Source organism: Pituophis catenifer, unplaced genomic scaffold, assembly GCF_029215685.1.
Source record: "Pituophis catenifer annectens isolate HBS135680 unplaced genomic scaffold, rPitCat1.0.hap2 SCAF_8, whole genome shotgun sequence".
NCBI lineage: Eukaryota > Metazoa > Chordata > Lepidosauria > Squamata > Colubridae > Pituophis > Pituophis catenifer.
Window position 1 is genome coordinate 32,560,989 of NW_027256888.1, and position 15,889 is coordinate 32,576,877.

General features: G+C 39.9%; 1 protein-coding gene across 1 annotated transcript in view; it reads left to right on the forward strand.

Moving 5' to 3' along the window:
* GALNTL6 (polypeptide N-acetylgalactosaminyltransferase like 6) overlaps positions 1-15,889 on the forward strand; it is a 971,551-nt gene that overhangs the window by 482,689 nt on the left and 472,973 nt on the right. The window contains exon 4 of the mRNA XM_070948436.1: positions 15,695-15,861. Coding sequence (XP_070804537.1) covers positions 15,695-15,861 — 167 coding nt within the window. The remainder of the gene's footprint in view (positions 1-15,694; positions 15,862-15,889) is intronic.

The following is a 15,889-nucleotide window of genomic DNA, read 5'->3' on the forward strand; positions in this document are numbered from 1 at the left end:
CACATTTACACTTAGACTGATGTCCGGTCTAGTCCAATTTGCAATGTACAACAACGACCCAATTATGGACTTGTAAAGGGTCTTATCCTCAAGCTCCATGCTCTCAGTGTACATATTCTTAAGGAAGTCTGTTGCCATAGGGGTATCGCATGGCTTCGCCTCTACCATGCTACACTTTTTAAGCAATTCCTGAATCTTATCTTCCTGAGAGAGCCGAAACCCCTTCTCGGTTTTTACGAATTGCACCCCTAAAAATTTGCTAATGTGACCTAATGGTTTTAAGGCAAAACTCTTACTTAGGTCCTCAGAGAACTTCTTATGCCTGTTCTCTGATCTGCAAATATATAGTATGTCATCAACGTACAACAGTACCGTTTCCCTAATGCCCTGATCTTCCTTGACAAAAACACACTCGTCAGCCGACGATGGTAAAAAGCCCATCTCAATCAGGCTTTTTGTGAGACACTCGTACCATCGTTTACCAGATTGTTTTAAGCCGTATAGGCTCTTGTTCAACAACCACACATCATCTTCCCGATGGCTTACTCCCTGAGGAATCCTCACGTACAGCTCTTTGTCTAACTGGGCGTGCAGGTACGCGGTCTGAATATCGAACTGATATACATGTTCGCCTCGCATGGTAGCGATGGTGAGAGCTGTTCTCACGCTCTCAGGGCGCACCGTGGGCGAGAAGGTGTCCTCATAATCGTCAGGGAATCTCTGCGAAAATCCCTGCGCCACTAGTCTCGCCTTATAGATAAAGCCCCCACCTTCAATGGGCTTTTGCTTGAAAAGCCACCTGGTGCCGATCACCCTCTTGTCCTTGGGCAATCTTGTTGGCATGAATACATCGAGCCTTCTCAGGCTATCTAATTCTGTATCCATAGCGGCCAGCCACTTCTGTCGTTCATGGTCAGGTAAGGCCAACACATCCTCATATCCCTGAGGGGTGGCCAAAACCTGGTCGACTGAGGTAACAAAGTCGTTGTACCTCTTAGGCTTATTGCCCCTGGTAACCCTAACTGGTCTGCCTTTAGGAGAGTCACTCACATCAGAGTCGTCCGATGAGTCATCTACCTCGTGACTATCACTATGCGTCTCAGAAGCTGGGTGCCTATCCTTCCTGGCTACCCCCATCTTACGCTTCAATACCCCTTTCAAGGGTGCCTGGGATGCACGCTTCCCAGAACCAGATGTATCCCTATCCTCAGATAGGTTTTCCGATACATCCTCCGCTCGCCTATGGCAACTACGGGAAGGGTTCCGAGTAAGAATCTCATTGGCATGGATCTTACTCCAGTTGGCCCCTTCGTGAAAGGTGGCGGACCTTGATATCATCAGTTTTCCGTTAGGGTAGGCAAACCTAAATGCCTTGGAGCCCTGCTCATAACCAACAAATCTCAGTTTAACAGAGATCCGGTCTCCCTTTCTCCTGAGCTCCTTCGGGACATGAACATCGGCCATCACCCCGAAAACGTGGAGGTGTGCCAAGCTAGGCTTATGGCCGTATAGCACCTCGTATGGGGTCTTCTGCACCACACTAGACCACACACGGTTCTGGGTGTAATTCGCGTATCTAACTGCTTCTACCCAATACGCGAAGTTTAATCCGGAATCCTCTAGGGCGCACCGCATCATAGTTTGTAATACGTCGCTGCGCTGTTCTGCAACGCAATTTTGGCGCGGTGCGTAAGTGGACTATGCCCTTACTCCTTGACCAGCTGGAGAACTGCCTGGAATTAAATTCAGTCCCCCTGTCAGTTAAGATCTTCTTAACTCTGACCTGGTGCTGGTTCTGGACTAAGTTACAAAATTCCTTAAACTTAGTCAACGTTTCACTCTTGGACATTAGGGGAAAAACGAATCCAAATCTGCTATGGTCGTCTACTATGGTAAGAAAGTACCATCTCTTACCCACGGAAGGTGCGAATGGACCCACCAAATCCATGTGGACGAGCTGAAACGGGTGTTCAGAGTACCTCTGAGACTTCTCGGGCGCAGATTTCGCCTTCAACTTTGCACTCCTACAAATTGAACAGTCTAGGAATGTGTTACAGTCATTGATCTTGGTTCCCCTTGAGTGTTCGGTTACCTTCTTCACTATAGGAAAACTCACGTGACCTAATCTACGATGCATCAAGTGAGCACATTCATTGTGCAACGGCTCACCTGTAGCAATTGCATTAGCATTTTCAGGTTTCCTACTATCTAACTCTAAGTTAAAATTTTAAAACTTTTTATTAACTTTACATTTGTCTTTACAAGGCTTCCTCTGGTGAAAGTCTTGATCCTCATCACCTAGTTCTAACTGTGATTCATTGTTACTACCAAATGAGATAGCATAATTGCTATCACTGCAGGACTCAGCATTCGTATTGGGGGAATAATAAGGCAAGCCACCTATCTTCAAAACCTCCCCAATCACACATTTGTTGTTTTTGATCACAGCTGTTCCTCCTGAGAACAGAATCTCCATTCTAGGGTTCTCACATATCCTCATCAGGCTTAGCAGATTATGATCTATCTCTGGTACATACAATGCTCCGTGAATCTTTCCTATCCCAGGAATATAAACATCTCCAATGCCAACAACATTCACTTTTTTACCGTTTGCAACTTTGACCATGGATTGATGCCTTCTCATATTAACAAACAACCTTTGGTCACTGACAACATGGTTACTGGCTCCACTGTCCATTAACCATAGTTGCTCTCGCTGTTCCCTTGTAAGCTCTGACTCAGTAGTTTCCACTATACCTACAGAGCTATCATTAAACCTGGGATTGTTCCCTTTGTTGCCTCTATTTGGCTTTTTACCCCTTCTGTGGTTAGGAACATCTATACTTGGCTTTCTACCAGGAGGCAATGGCCTCCTTTTACATTTATTATCAGAAGGTGCCTTTGAACATGCCCTAGCATTCACATTTTGTGGGCAATCCCTTCTATAATGTTCTCTTGAACCACAATTGAAGCATTCTCCGATAGTATATGCTCTATCTGAACTATCGGGCCTTCTTAAAGGTTTTTCCTTTTTGTGAAAAGCCGCCCTGCATTTTCGCAAGTTATCTTCAGCAATCAGTCTGCCAGATAACACTTCTAAAGATAAGTTATTACAACTAACATTATCCAGTTGCGATATAAAATTATCCCAGCTAGGATCAAGGGAATTGAGTATAACAGTAATGAGGGTTTGTTCAGACACTGTTTCCCCCCTCAACATCAATTCCTGCCTTAACCTGTTTAACTCACATAAGTGTTCATTAATATCTACTCCCGCCTTCAACCTTGCGGAATAGAACTCCCTATAAACTCTGTTTGTAACATGGGAGCTTTTTGAACAAAATAGCTTATGCAGTTTCACCCAAACTTCTGTTACGGTCAGGTTGCTAGGTATACTGGGATATAGTGCAGGGTCAATGGACATCAATAAAATACAAAAGGCCTTATGATGTAAAAGATCAACTTCTAAGGACCATGGTCTAGGTGGGGGTTTTAACAACAACGATAAAACATTTTCTTTTATTAAAATTACTTGAATACTTTTAACCCATTCCTTAAAATTTCCTCCACCCACACTTAAACTTTTAAAATTAGGAGGAAGGACCTGTACATTATTAAACATGGAAACAGACATTAATTGATGTTCAAAATGTGGTCCATCCTGGAACGGGCAATAAGGCATTGGAATGGAAGCACACAGCACAGTGTCTTCCATCAGGCATTCTGACGATCGTTCCTCCCCAATGGGAGGGATTAAAACTTCAGGTTGTGCGGATGCAAAGCTCATCCTGGCTTGATCACAAAAACTCGAGGGTCCTCTCTGGTGCACATCTCTAGGAATTTTTGGACGCGCTCCCAAATTCCTATCTTCAGTTGAGGTAGCCTCCGGAACCATCCTGGATGTCGATGTCGTCACGGATGGATATATCCCACTCGTGGCGTGCGCTGAATTAGTCGCAGACATCAGGGGTGCTTTGGTATGTGCAGCTACTATTTGTTGAGCCGATGGTGCCTGCAAACCATCGCCTAAAATGGTTGCCAAAGTTTCTATCACACTTGCAACCTTACGCTCAACATGAGAGTCTCTTAAATTTTTAGCAGAAGTCACTGGTGTCATCAAGGGAGCTAAAGTCTTTATAGCCTGATCTATGATGGCTTCAACAGCAGGTGGCGCAATATCAACTTGGCCATGCTGGTTTAACAAAGAAGCAGGAACATTCGAATCAGGCAGTCTGTTATCCCCCATTCTCCACTTATGGTCTGAGGTGGGGGTTTTAGGAAAAGATTGAAAGTCTCTTACTGATCCAGTGTTTTGTAGGACTTCGATCTTCTTTCCTTTCACGGCTGGATTCTTTAATAATCCGCTAGAATCAGCAGTCGGGTTCTGACTTACTGTGGGCAAACCTAAAAACTGAAGGATTGCCTTCCTAAACTCATCATCCACCTCTGTATTTGTTTTCAAGACCTGAAGTGGTGTTCTTCCAGTCTCTACTTCTTTAGGTGATGATGGTTTATTCACTATCTTAGGCCCTTCAGAAGTTGAGGCCTCTGCTCCAAAACTTACAGCTCCACTATTCTCTAAATCAATTAGAGTTTGGGGTTTTTCAGCCAAAACATTTTTGGCCTGAGCCCCAGACAGTCCAGTTTGTGACTTCATACTTTTTGCTGCTGCTGCTGCCCTAGTCAACATCTATTCAACTGCAGACATTCAGTCTAGCGCGTTACCACATGAGCATAAGTTCGTTAAACCATCCTCTGCTACCAACTGTGATGAAATGGGGTTGAGGGGTACCCTGGACCGTGAACCAGCTCATGAGTAAACACACTGAGACTGAAATGATTCTGACAGAGGCGTCTTGTGTAAAAATATAATTTACTTTAAAACATTTAAAAAGCACTATGTCTTTAAGAAAACACATTAAAAACAAAGTCTTATCTGGGTATGTGAAGCAAGGCTATCTCCCTAGATCCCTCTCCACAATACCGAAACAGTTCACAGAAGAATAAAGCTAGCATGAAGGTAAGCAGCTTCGGCGTCGATACATCATCAAGGCCATCATGGTGGGAGCAGCACGAGTTTCACAGCTGAAAGTCACCTGAAATAAAATCAGTTCAAACAGCAAACATTGCTTGAAGCTTGTGGGAGGAAGAAGATCCAGCAACAGCAGTCCCGATGATAGCTTGCGTGCTACAAAACAGCAAAAGGCAAGCATCCGTGGGAGTCTCTCTGTAACGTCTGGAGTCCTTATCTGCATTCTTCTCCCATCTGCGGCGTTGCACCAAGCTTCCTGTAGGAGCTGTGCATTTAGGCCTAGAAGACTAGGCCCAAGTAGCAAGCAAAAGGTCCTTGCTTATATAGGGAGTTAACCTGCAATTAACTAGGGCGGGGAAGGCTTGCAGGTAATTGCCAACAGCAGATAGCTTGATTAAAACCATACTGTTTGTGAGTAGGCAGATAGCCACAGCAATCCTGGAAACACTCGTGACAATAGGGCTGCTGAAAATTTATTATTATGAAAGAGCAGGTAAGAAGAAGCATGTTTTTATTGGACAATAGAATAGAATAGAATAGAATAGAATAGAATAGAATAGAATAGAATAGAATAGAATAGAATAGAATAGAATAGAATAGAATAGAATCAGTAGCAACCCATCACTGGTTCCATTGCAATTTACATTTCCATTCTTCTTTCAAAAAGAAAACAAAAACCTCCACATTCTTTTTTTCTAGAATAGAATAGAATAGAATAGAATAGAATAGAATAGAATAGAATAGAATAGAATAGAATAGAATAGAATAGAATAGAATAGAATAGAATAGAATTCTTTATTGGCCAAATGTGATTGGACACACAAGGAATTTGTCTTGATGCACATGCTCTCAGTGTACATAAAAGAAAAGATACATTCGTCAAGAATCATAAGGTACAACACTTAATGATAGTCATAGGGTCCAAATAAGCAGTCAAATCATATTAGGAAACAATATAAATCATCAGGATACCAGCAATAAGGTTAAAGTCATACAGTCATAAGTGGGAGGAGATGGGTGATAGAAACGATGAGAAGATTAATAGTAATGCAGACTTAGTAACTAGTTTGACAGTGTTGAGGGAATTATTTGTTTAGCAGAGTGATGGCGTTCAGGAAAAAACTGTTTTTGTGTCTAGATGTTCTGGTGTGCAGTGCTCTATAGCATCGTTTTGAGGGTAGGAGTTGAAACAGTTTATGTCCAGGATGCGAGACGTCTGTAAATATTTTCACAGCTCTCTTTTTGACTCGTGCAGTATATAGGTCCTCAATGGAAGGCAGGTTGGTAGTAATTGTTTTTTTCTGCAGTTCTAATTATCCTCTGAAGTCTGTGTCTGTCTTGTTGGGTTGCAGAACCAAACCAGACAGTTATAGAGGTGCAGACGACAGACTCAATAATTCCTCTGTAGAACTGTATCAGCAGCTCCTTGGGCAGTTTGAGCTTTCTGATTTGGCGCAGAAAGAACATTCTTCATTGTGCTTTTTTGATGACGTTTTTGATGTTAGGTGTCCATTTTAGGTCTTGAGATATGGTAGAACTTAGAAATTTGAAGGTCTCTACTGTTGATACTGTATTGTCTAGTATTGTAAGAGGTGGTAGTACTGGAGGGTTTCTCCTAAAGTCCACCACCATTTCTACGGTTTTGAGTGTGTTCAGTTCCAGATTGTTCTGGTCGCACCACGAAGCTAGTTGTTCAACCTCCCGTCTGTATGCGGATTCATCATTGTCTTGAATGATACCGATCACTATTGTGTCATCTGCGAACTTCAGTAGTTTAACAGATGGATCGTTTGAGATGCAGTCATTGCTATAGAAAGAGAAAAGAAGTGGAGAGAGCACACAACCTTGTGGGGCCTCTGTGCTAATTGTACAGGTATCTGATGTGATTCTGCTTAGCTTCACCTGATGCTTCCTGTCTGTTAGGAAGCTTATGATCCACTTACAAGTGTGTTCATACCACTAGCTGGTTTAGCTTAGTTAGAAGAATGTCTGGAATGATGGTGTTGAATGCTGAACTAAAGTCTACAAAGAGGACCTTGCGTAGGTCTTTGGAGATTCAAGATGTTGTAGGATGTAGTGCAGAGCCATATATAACAGCATCATCTGTTGATCTATTTGCTCAGTATGCAAATTGCAGGGCGACTAACAGCGGATCCATGATGGTTTTCAAGTGGGACAGCACTAGCCTTTCAAAGGTTTTCATAACTATAGATGTTAGCGCAACTGGTCTGTAATCATTCAGTTCCTTGGAGCTATACTGGTAATAATTAAAGTTTCTTTTAAGTTGATATTTTAAATACAAGACAATTTCTTCCATTATAATCTTATAAGAAAGTGTGGCATAGAGAAAACTATATTCTCAAATATAGCTAGCTATTCTGTTACACTTTCAAAGAAGCCTTTTGTAACTTTTAATTAACCTGCTCGTTTTTTAAAAAAAATAATACTGAGTATTTTCTGATTATCAAACTACTGTATTTTTCGGAGTATAAGACACACCTTCCCCCCCCCCAAAAGAAGGTAAAAATCTGGGTGAGTCTTATACTCCGAATGTAGTCCCACCCAGTCTTGCAAACGGAGATTTCAGAGACTGAAAAAAGTTCTGAAAGAAGCTTCAGAAAAAAAGCCTTAGAAACGAAGCTTCGGAAAAAAAGCCTCTGAAAGGCTTTTAACTAAAATAATATGGCAAGCAACAAAAGAAGAATCAGTAAAGATTCTAACCAAACTTTGTTAACAAATCTGGAGAATGACACAATAACCAACAGATCGGAAGAGGTTAATCTACATGCCAATACCAAAGAAAGGAGATTGAACAGAATACAGATAGTCCTTCAGAATAAATGATAAATTTTAAAAATATGAATGAGTTTAATAATTAGAGGATAACAACTAGAATATCTTTAAATTCAACTAGGGAAATTGAATATTTTTAATTGTATATCTAGAATTTAATCAAAAAAGGAAAAAAAGTTGAAATGATATTGTATTATGAATTAATTAGATTGTGATGGAAATAGAAATGATTAAGCTGTTGTTTGAAAAGGTATAAATACATATGTTTGATAAAATAACTAAAGATTAGAGAAGATTCAAGCAAAAATATGGTGAAAGTTATCTGGTTTATTATTATATAAAGAGAAAAGATCTTTAAATCTAATTAGGGAAATTATAATAATTGGAATATTTTTAAGAATTAATTAGACTGTGATGGAAGTAGAAATGATTAAGTTGTTGTTTGAAAAGATATAAATATGTATGCTTGATATTATTATATAAAGAGAAAAGATGGTTATACAACTAATTTGATTAGTATCAAGATGTTGGATTGTATTACTTGGAATAAGATTTAAGGAAATGTATGATATACATTTATAAACAATTGGGTTTATTATTCTTATAAGAAATGAATGACTGTAACACCACATAATTACTTGACTTGTATTAAGAGATTGGATATTGAAACAGCTGACAATGGAAAATATTAATATTAATGATTATATTAAGGGAATATAAAATATTACTATTAATGATTATATTAAGGGAATATAAAGAAATATTAGGAATTATATTATGCAAGATTTTAAATTTGAGGGGATTAACAGAGATGAAGGGAAAAATTGAATTTGGCTAAGATTAGAGGTTAAGATGAAGGGTAATATTGGTTTTTTTTAAAAAAAAAATAGAGAGAATAAATATTATAGCAAAAAAAAGGAATATATAAATTGTAAATTTAGTTGAGATTACTAAAAGCTGTTTAAATTTGTGAACCGGCCAATACTCTGTTCAGAAAAAATACATTGTATGTTTGTTTGTGTGTTTGTATAAAAAATAAAAAAAAACTTTCTTAAAAAAAAAAGAATAAAAGCCTCTGAAAGAAGCTTCAGAAAAAAAGCTTTTTTTTCTGAAGCTCTGTTTCGGAGGCTTTCAGAGGCAGAAAAAAAAGGTTTTTTTCTGAAACAGAGTTTCAGAAGTTTCAGAGGTAGAAAAAAAAGGCACAGAGCTCACAACCAACGAACCTGTTGCTAAAATTCACCTCTGGAAACAGCTGATTGGGAGTATTCCGGGAGGCCGATCACCCACCAATCAGCTTTTTTCTTATTTTCTTTCCCAAAAAGGTGCGTCTTATACTCCGGTGCGTCTTATGCTCCGAAAAATACGATAGTAACAGTTTGTAATCTATTAAAAAACTATCAGTAGCCTCTATTTTTAGAAAGAATTTTCTGATTACCAGTGTACACAATGTCTAGTTAAGAAAAGTCCAAATAAATAATAATGTTCTATTCTCAGCAATTTGTGTAGTAATCACTTGGATTACTATAATGTGCTGTGCACAAGGCTGCTCTTAAAGAGCACTTGGAAATTGCAACTGGTCCATAGTGAGGTGAAGCAGTTTTACTTGTTTCACAGTATAGATAGTTCTGCTCATTTCACAATATGTTCATATATCATACCACCATTTGCATGAACTTCTAATGAGCCTTTGGGTGCAATTCAAGTTGCTGGTTATGACCTATAAAGCTTATTTGGCCCAGGGTCAGACTAACTGAGGGACTATTTGTGTCCAATTGTTTCTACTTTTCCCACCAAAGCAGACATGATGGGCATAGCCTGGCTCCCTTCCATTAAATAATGTCATCTTGTGGATTTGACTTCTCCTTTGAGGAACCTGCTTTGTCGAAACACATATTTGAAGAGATCCAGAGGACCCTGACACTGGTGGCATTTCATAATGTGCTAAAGACCTGACTGTTTTCTCAGGCATTAGGGTAAAGCGTTAAGTGGCTGGTATGTCAGTTGTCATTTGTTCATTATTGGTTGTAAAATGGAAGGATCTGTGAAGTCTCTGAGCTTGGTTGTTTGCTTGCAGATATTTCATTAGCTGACTAGGTAACATCAACAGTGCTACTTAGTTTGACATGTTACCTAGTCAGAGAATGAAACATCTGCAAACACACAACTAAGTTCAGACAGCACCAAGGACTTTACAATTCAACCCTGAGCTACATATATTCTTTTCTATTGGAGATGGAAGGATCCATGTTGGAAGATATATTGATTATTGTTGTAATTTATTTTTAATGCAATTTGAGTGATTTTGTCAGCGCTTCGACGCTGGCATAGAGAGCAGAGGAGAGAGAGCGATAAGCTCTGAACTTTTGCCTGCTAAATCCCTTTGAAGTCGGGTTGTCATGGAAATGAAAGGGGGGAGACATTCCTGGGAAATGACGAGACAAGAAGTCTGAAGAATGACTTGGAAGATAGCCAATGAGAAGCAGAGATTTGGGGATCGGAAAGGGAGGGATTGGGGGGCAAAAGGTCAGTCTTGTCCGCATCGAGTCATGATCCGGTGGCTGTGCTCAATTAAAGAAAAGATTTCCTTAAAGATTGGCAGTTTGAAAATTCATTTATTTTGAGATAGCATCGAAGTCTGACAGGTTTTACTGAAGGACAGTATATTTGTTTTGATCCTGTTTGTCCTGAGTTGAGGAATATAACTTGAATAAATACATAGCATCTCAGCATCATTTTAATTTATTGAGATGCTTATTGAGATAAGATCCCATGACACTATGAAAATTATTGACATTCTTGTGTGATAACTGCATGAATTTTCAGGTGTGATATCACCAAAATTGGAAAGCTTTTGGGATATTTTGAACACTTTAATGAATTAATGAATTGGTACCCAAACATCATATTTTCTTATGTGATGCTCCTAAGTGACTAACAAGGGTGTCAACTGTTTTTAATGAGCTAAATCTTCAAGCCTGCTTCTGTGATTAATTAGCCAGCTGTCGATCTTTATAGTCCACGGGTGTTAAACTCGATCGCTTCACGTGACGTATCGTGATGTTTTTTGCCTTTCCAGAGCCGGGGTGGGCATGGCCTGCACATGACGAATCCGGCCTAGTTTGACACCCCTGCTATAGTCCAAGATTTATCATTTTCCAGTTTATATAATACACTAACCCATACCAAACAAACCACTTAATTGTTAATGCTCTATATAAAAGATGTAAAGGTTTAAACATCCATATTCAATATTTTTATCAAAAAAGACATTTGTGTATATGAAGATAATTTACTAGAAATTACTTTGTGAATACATACAAGGAATGGAAGTAAAAAATAATAATAATTCTCAAGTTCAGACCTACACTTCCTGGGAGGACATTCTATATTGATCAGGCATTAGCAGCAACAAAGCATTAGTGGAGTGCAGTATAAATAGTCCTCAACTTATAATCATTCATTTAGCAACCATTCACAATTATAAATTGTGAATTGTTGAGAGTGTGGTGGCGCAACAGCTTCCCAGGTACCTGGATGAAGCTGTCTATCTGGATCCGCTCCAGTCCGGCTTCAGGCCTGGGCACAGCACGGAAACGGCATTGGTCGCGTTGGTGGATGATCTCTGGAGGGCTCAGGATAGGGGTTGTTCCTCTATCCTGGTCCTGTTAGATCTCTCAGCGGCTTTTGATACCATCGACCATGGTATCATGCTGTGCCGGTTGGAGGGGTTGGGAGTGGGGGGCACCGTTCTGCGGTGGTTCTCCTATCTCTCCGACCGGATGCAGTCGGTGTTGGCAGGGGGGCAGAGGTCAACCCTGAGGCGCCTTGTTTGTGGGGTGCCGCATGGGTCGGTCCTCTCGCCCCTTCTGTTCAATATTTATGTGAAGCCACTGGGCGAGATTATCCGTGGCTTTGGGGTGGAGTTCCATCAGTACGCTGACGATACTCAGCTGTACATCTCCACCCCAGGACATCTCAACGATGCCCTTGAAGTAATGTCCCGGTGCCTGGAGGCCGTGCAGATCTGGATGGGGAGTAATAGGCTTTGACTTAAACCTTCCAAGACTGAGTGGCTGTGGCTTCCAGCGTCCCGATATAGCCAGCTGGTGCCATCACTGGCTATTGGGGGCAAGTTATTGGCCCCCACGGAGAGGGCTCGCAATTTGGGCGTCCTCCTGGATGCACGGCTGTCTTTAGAAGAGCATATGAAGGCCGTGGCCAGGGGGACTTTTCATCAGGTTCGCCTGATTCGCCAGTTGCGTCCCTTTCTGGATTGGGACTTCTTACACACAGTTACTCAGGCACTCGTCACTTCCCACCTGGACTACTGCAATGCTCTCTACATGGGGCTCCAACTGGTGCAGAATGTGGCCGCGCAGGGGATTATGGGAGCGAGGGGGCGCTCCCATGAGACGCCTCTCCTATGTGAGCTGCATTGGTTTCCGGTGGTCTTCCGGGTGCGCTTCAAGGTGTTGGTTACCACCTTTAAAGCGCTCCATGGCATAGGACCTGGGTATTTGTGGGACCGCCTTCTGCCGCCGATAGCCTCCCACCGGCCAGTACACTCCCACAGAGAGGGACTCCTCAGGGTGCCGTCAGCCAGGCAGTTCTCTGTGGCCGCACCTGCCCTCTGGAACGATTTGCCCCCAGAGATACGCATCATACCAGATCTCCGGACTTTTCGCCATGCCCTAAAAACTTTTCTTTTCCACCAAGTAGGGCTGGCGTAAATCCCCCCCCCCTTTTTTTTTTGAGATGTTAGATTTTTAATTGTCTATGGGTTTTAGTTGGGATGTTTTAAATTTTGGGACAAAGTTGTGTAATTCTTTTAAAAAAAATTTAAATTTTGTATTGGAATGTTTTTTATTTTTGACTGTGCACCGCCCTGAGTCCAGCAGGAGAAGGGCGGTATACAAATTTAATAAAAATAAAAAAATAAAAAATAAAATAAAATAAATTATTTAAAAATAAATAAATTCACTGAAAACAGTGACTAAGCAGCAAAACTTGGGCATTTGGCAACCAGCATGTATTTGCGATGGCTGAAGCAGCCTGGAACCATATGATTGTCATTTGCGAGCTTCCCAGTTGAGTCAAAGGGGGAAGCCAGATTCATTTAATGACTATGTGATTCGTTTAGCTACAGTGATTTGCCTAACAAGTGTGGCAAAAAGGTTGTAAAATTGGGCATGATCCACTTAACAGTCACCTTGCTTAGTAATGAAAATTCTGGTTCCAATTGTCATAAATCAAGGACTACTTATATATTCATAAATGTACTATTTCTTCAACATTCTTCTTAAGTGGAATATTTTGCCACCATATTATGGGATTAGGAGCAAAGACATAAATTAACTTCTGTTAGCAAAACCAACAATAAATCATACCAAAACAAATCTTTATTGTCCAATTGCTTTTTGATTTACCTTTTCTTTATTTCTGCATTCTTATGCTCTATGTGTGTGCTCTGATCTTATCTCTTAGATTCTGACTGAACATTAATGTACAACCTGTTTCTTATTTTTCAGTTTTTTATTTCTAATTTCTATCTTATCCTATCATTCTATATCCTATTTTATTTTCTTATCTTTGTGCCTTTCTATTTATAGAAATAGAATAATTCTCATTTTTTCATCTCTGTCCTATTGATGTTTTATTCTAGCTAATTCTTTAGGGCTCTACAGCCGAAATTTTTAATGCTTTTATCTCCTGTTTCTTCATTCCCAGGATTGGGTGGCTTGCCTTTGAAAGAATAATATAAATTATTCTTGGTGCAATATGGCCTTTCTGGCAACAAAATTGTTTTTTCCACGTGTAGAAAAAAAGGAGCGATAACCTGGTGTCCCACTTTCCACTTTTATTTTTGCTGCAATAAGAAAAGTTGCTGTGGGTATCCCACAACTGAGTGGCCCTTTCTCCGCAGCATGATGCTCCTTTTTTTGAGGATGGGGTGTTTGCTTCTTTCTCTTCTTGTGTGGGATCCCTCTCCCCCCCTCTATCTTTCTCTTCCCCTCTTACCTTTTCCCTGCTTTTTCTTGCCTGCTTGTCAAGAAAAAAAGAGTGGAAAGGCAAGGATCTTTATACATTTTGGGGTTCAAAAGTGGAAATCTGAAGTGGCTAATTCCTAGAGACATTTTGAGCAAGTGAGATAAGATGTTCAAACAAAGGAAAATATTTTTGTAAAGCAAATTGCTAAGAATTTCATAGAGGATGGGATGTTGAGAAATTATACACTTGATGGGGATGGAATATCTGCAGTTTCTCACCTCCTGCTTCCTAGGTGAACTTTTTTCAGGTGAGTGCTTTGCATTGTTCTCCTTGGGACAGGATGATAAGGCTATTCTGGCAGTGGAAATACAGCGATGTTTGGGCTGTGCATTCTGGGCTTGGTCCAGTTTATGTTTGCAAGTGGTGGGGCAGAGACAGCAGAGAAGAAAATAGGAAAAGTGTTTGAAACAGGAAAGGAGGGAAAGGAGAGATAAAGAAAAAGGTGGAGGAGGGATTGGAAAAGAATTTGCAGATTTATTTTATTATTTTTCCATCATGCCCCATTATCTGCACATTATTCCAGCTGTTAGACACTAACAGTGAAGCAATAGGCTTCACTCAGGTCCGCTGAACAAATGGGAAAAATACTCAAACCTGATTGGTTGAGCCTCCTGACAGCTCCCTATATAAGGGCAAGCTGTCAGGCAGACAATTGCTGGATTGTACAGAGTTGAATAAAGAGTTGTTGTTTGAGCCTGGCTTCCCGTCTCTTCAATCACCCTATCTAACACCAGCTTTACTCAGTGGGGGATAATCTAGCAATTCTTTTTATACTAGCAAAAATAAAAGTGGAAAGTTAAGACACCAGGCAAACCTTCCTCTATTCCACACATGGTAGAAACAATTTTGTGGACATGAAGGGCATATTGCACCAAAAATGATTTGATTTTTCTTTCAGTGACAAATCGTCCGATGCTGGGAGTCCTGGCTGTTTGTCTCTTCCTTCTGGCCATCAACATTGCACTTGGTGTCCAGTGTGAGTAGCAGCTGCTTTGTGCTCAAACCTGCACCCCAGCAAAACTTGTGTAGTGGGGACAGCTGACTGCGGGGCTCAGCGCCAGTTAATTGAGCGGTGCGGGAAAATAAATTAAATTAAATTGTAAATAAAATAGAAAGCTCACATTGAATAAAATAACATACTGTATATTATTGTCTGACAATCACTTATATAATTCTCATTTCAGTTAAACTACTTTTATATAGCTTATCCATTTCATACCTTCCAAAGATGTTGGGGCAACAATTTCCTGTCAGATATCTCTTTTTAATATGTGTGTGTGTGTGTGTGCGTGTGTGTGTCTGTGTGTGCTTGAGTTATTTGTAAAATAATAAAGGCAGGATACAAATAAATAAAATAATATTAGAGTTTTCAGAAAACTGAACAATAGATATTTGCATCTGCTAGGTTGCAAACAAATTGTGAATGCATTTTTATTCATTAACTTATTATGTGAAGTCTACCATACTGTATAAAGTAACCTTGGAGAATTCTGAAATAAAAGTTTGTCTTGTGGTTATTTTTTATATTACATATTTATATTTTATATTATATGTTACCTAAAATGAAATATTTCACCGAAATAAGGAATTTTCATTTCAAACAGTATAAATCAGTCTTAGCAAGAACAACAAAAATCTGGTTCTTCAGAATAGATTGATTTTGAATGTCCAATACTGATAATGTGGTAGAGGATTTTTATTACAAAAATCATTATCTGTTTGTATATCATATTTATATTTACTGGGAAAAAGTAATAAATGAGAAAATGCGGTTCTCCTTTTTTATATTCTTACAAGGTACCTCTTTTTTTTCATCCTCAGCTGTAAAGACAAGGTATACTTGGAGAAGCTTCCAAACACTAGTATAATTATACCATTTCATAATGAAGGTTGGACTTCACTTTTGCGGACTATACACAGCATTATCAACAGGACACCAAATAGCTTGATAGCAGAAATTATTCTTGTGGATGACTTCAGTGATAGAGGTAAGGCAAAAGGCAAACAAGATTCACT